At 43.9% G+C, this 2500-nt stretch overlaps 1 protein-coding gene across 1 annotated transcript in view; it reads right to left on the bottom strand.

Annotated features, from left to right (window-relative positions):
* Positions 1-611: 611 nt before the first annotated feature.
* His2Av (Histone H2A variant) overlaps positions 612-2500 on the bottom strand; it is a 2395-nt gene continuing 506 nt past the window's right edge. The window contains exons 3-4 of the mRNA XM_027376711.2: positions 2346-2459; positions 612-1532 (exon numbers count right to left, since the gene is read on the bottom strand). Of these exons, the coding sequence (XP_027232512.1) occupies positions 1341-1532; positions 2346-2459 (306 nt within the window). The 3' untranslated portion in view covers positions 612-1340. The remainder of the gene's footprint in view (positions 1533-2345; positions 2460-2500) is intronic.

The raw sequence follows: 2500 nt of genomic DNA, 5'->3' as shown, positions 1-2500 counted from the left end.
TCAACCAGAGTATTATGATCAATTCATATTTCATCACTTCATTATCCAGTGGAATCAAATAAATCTTTAGATTACAATATTAAGATCTAAAGCCATATGCAGACAAGTGGACCCATTAGTATGCTTGTAGAATGACTAGACAGGTAAACAACTGGATAAACAATGGCTTCCACCTGAAAACCCTTTTGTTTAGCCAATACTTTACTCTGATTTTACTTTTCAGGAATGTTCACAGATCAAGCCAGCTCATCTGGAGAGAACTGAACAGTATAACCATTTTCAAATTGATTTAGCCAGTTAAAATAAGAACTAATAATGATTGTTGCAAGATTCAGAGCATTGTTTTGATTCAATGAGCATCTGAATACTTCACTCATTGTCTCCACTATGATCGTGACGATTGTAAATGTTTGCTTTATGTACTTTACAACCATCTTCAGTTAAACTCTTACAAGTCAAAACTTGTGATATACCATATACATTTCAGCTTGTAACCCAGTTAACAGTTAACGTTTTCATGACCAAAAAAGAATCAAACTTTTTTTAATTTTATATGGTAATATCACACAATATGACTTCATTATAGGCTCCAAGGGAAAAGAATACAATACTTAAAAAATGAATATACATTATATTGTAGAGAATGCACTAATTACAATATGTATAGTGATACTTACTCTACATGTTATCAAAACACTGAAAATTGTACTTCTTATCAAGTAATAAAGGGTAAACTTTTAGTCAACTCCCAGGAAACGAGGAATGTGAAGTTATCCCTTGACTCCCAGTAATTTAAACAAAATGAAAACTTAATAAAAAGTTGATAAAATCCAAATCGGACAATTTCTTCCTTTAAAAGTTAGCATTAAGAAAAAATAGAAAGAAAAAGCTGAACACATGGAATTCAATCCTTAACAAAGATCTTGTACCAATTATGGCCTTTTAACATTTTTATTTTTCCTTCTTTGAGCACTGCCATACCCCAAATATGCTTGATGTCATGTGATCAAGCTCCTGTCTCACCAGTGTCCAAAAATAAAAAAAAATAAGCCTTCTTTAAAGAGGTAGAGCAACTCCTATTTTTTTAAAAAGTCTTTGGGGATGCGTGTTTTCTTTTAAATGGTTTATGGGAGGCTGGCCACTTTTAAATGACAAAAACATCTCGAAACACCTCCCTCCTCCATCAAGGGACCCCTCTCTCTCTCTTTCTCTCAGCCATGGACATGCACAAGCAAGCATCCTTTTTTAAACACAATCAACCAAGCACATCCACGGCAGCGAAGGTCCCTGGGCCTAAGCCACACCTTATGGGCAAACATTTACACTAACTGGGAAAAAATTTATACGGGCTTCTGCGACCCCTTCTTGCCGATGAGGGACTTGTGGATATGTGGAATAACACCACCACCGGCGATGGTTGCCTTGATGAGCGAGTCCAACTCTTCATCTCCACGGATAGCCAACTGCAGATGGCGAGGAGTGATACGCTTCACCTTGAGATCCTTAGAGGCATTGCCAGCCAACTCAAGTACCTGTAGGAGTAAGAGATCAACTTGGTTTGGTTGCACAAACGAAGCTAAAATGTTTCTTACACTACCCTAGTTATGTTCTGATACACGTTAATCTATACTAATGAACTAATGATCCTTTATGAAAAGGGATAGTAAATGGAGGACCTCTCATAGGATATACTGTCACACACAATCAAATCCCCTAGCAGATAAATCCATTTTTTAATAATCCATGTGACATTATCTATTCCAGTACAAAATCTAACAAGATAAGCACCAAATACAGATAACCGGATGATATAAGTAATATCAATAGCCTCCTTGACCCCCAGAGCACTGACCACCGACCCCTTCCCCAAACAAGCCCAGTCCCTGACCTAGTAAGCACTGTCTCGCGAGTAAACGTCCACCAACGCCTGTAACAAAGGCTCCCCAAGCGCCCTGAGCACCCTGGAGCCCCGACACGCCGCCCAAGCCCTCCCAAAGGCCGCATAATCAAGCGGTGCATTTGGCGCCCGCTCCCACATGCTCAACTTCCCCGCGAAAAGCTCGGGGGCGAAACGTGGCACCGCCGCACGAGGGTCTTTCCCCCCCGCGCGGGACAATGGACTCGCCCGGGCTTTGCCGCCCACATTTCAAAATAAAGATGTCGTTGGGCGTCCCTCTCGGATTCCTCTCGCCTCGATCTCGCTCCCGGATGCTCCTTCCGCCCTCCCGCCCCCGCGCCCACCTGGCCCTCGCCGGGGCCCGAAAACCGCTTGAAAGTCCCGCGGTTCCCGGGCGCCGCCGGAGCCCTCCTCGCGGCGTACCAACATCCCGCCCGCGGACACTAACCTCGGCGGTGAGATACTCGAGGATGGCGGCGCTGTACACTGCGGCCGTGGCACCGACGCGCCCATGGCTCGTCGTCCGGTTCTTGAGGTGCCTGTGGATACGGCCGACGGGGAACTGCAACGAAAATAGGCATTACTCTCACGGGCGGTTGGTAG

Source organism: Penaeus vannamei, chromosome 26 (genome assembly GCF_042767895.1).
Source record: "Penaeus vannamei isolate JL-2024 chromosome 26, ASM4276789v1, whole genome shotgun sequence".
Taxonomy (NCBI): domain Eukaryota; kingdom Metazoa; phylum Arthropoda; class Malacostraca; order Decapoda; family Penaeidae; genus Penaeus; species Penaeus vannamei.
Note: the sequence above shows the minus strand (reverse complement) of the source record. Positions and strands in the feature narration are given on the sequence as shown.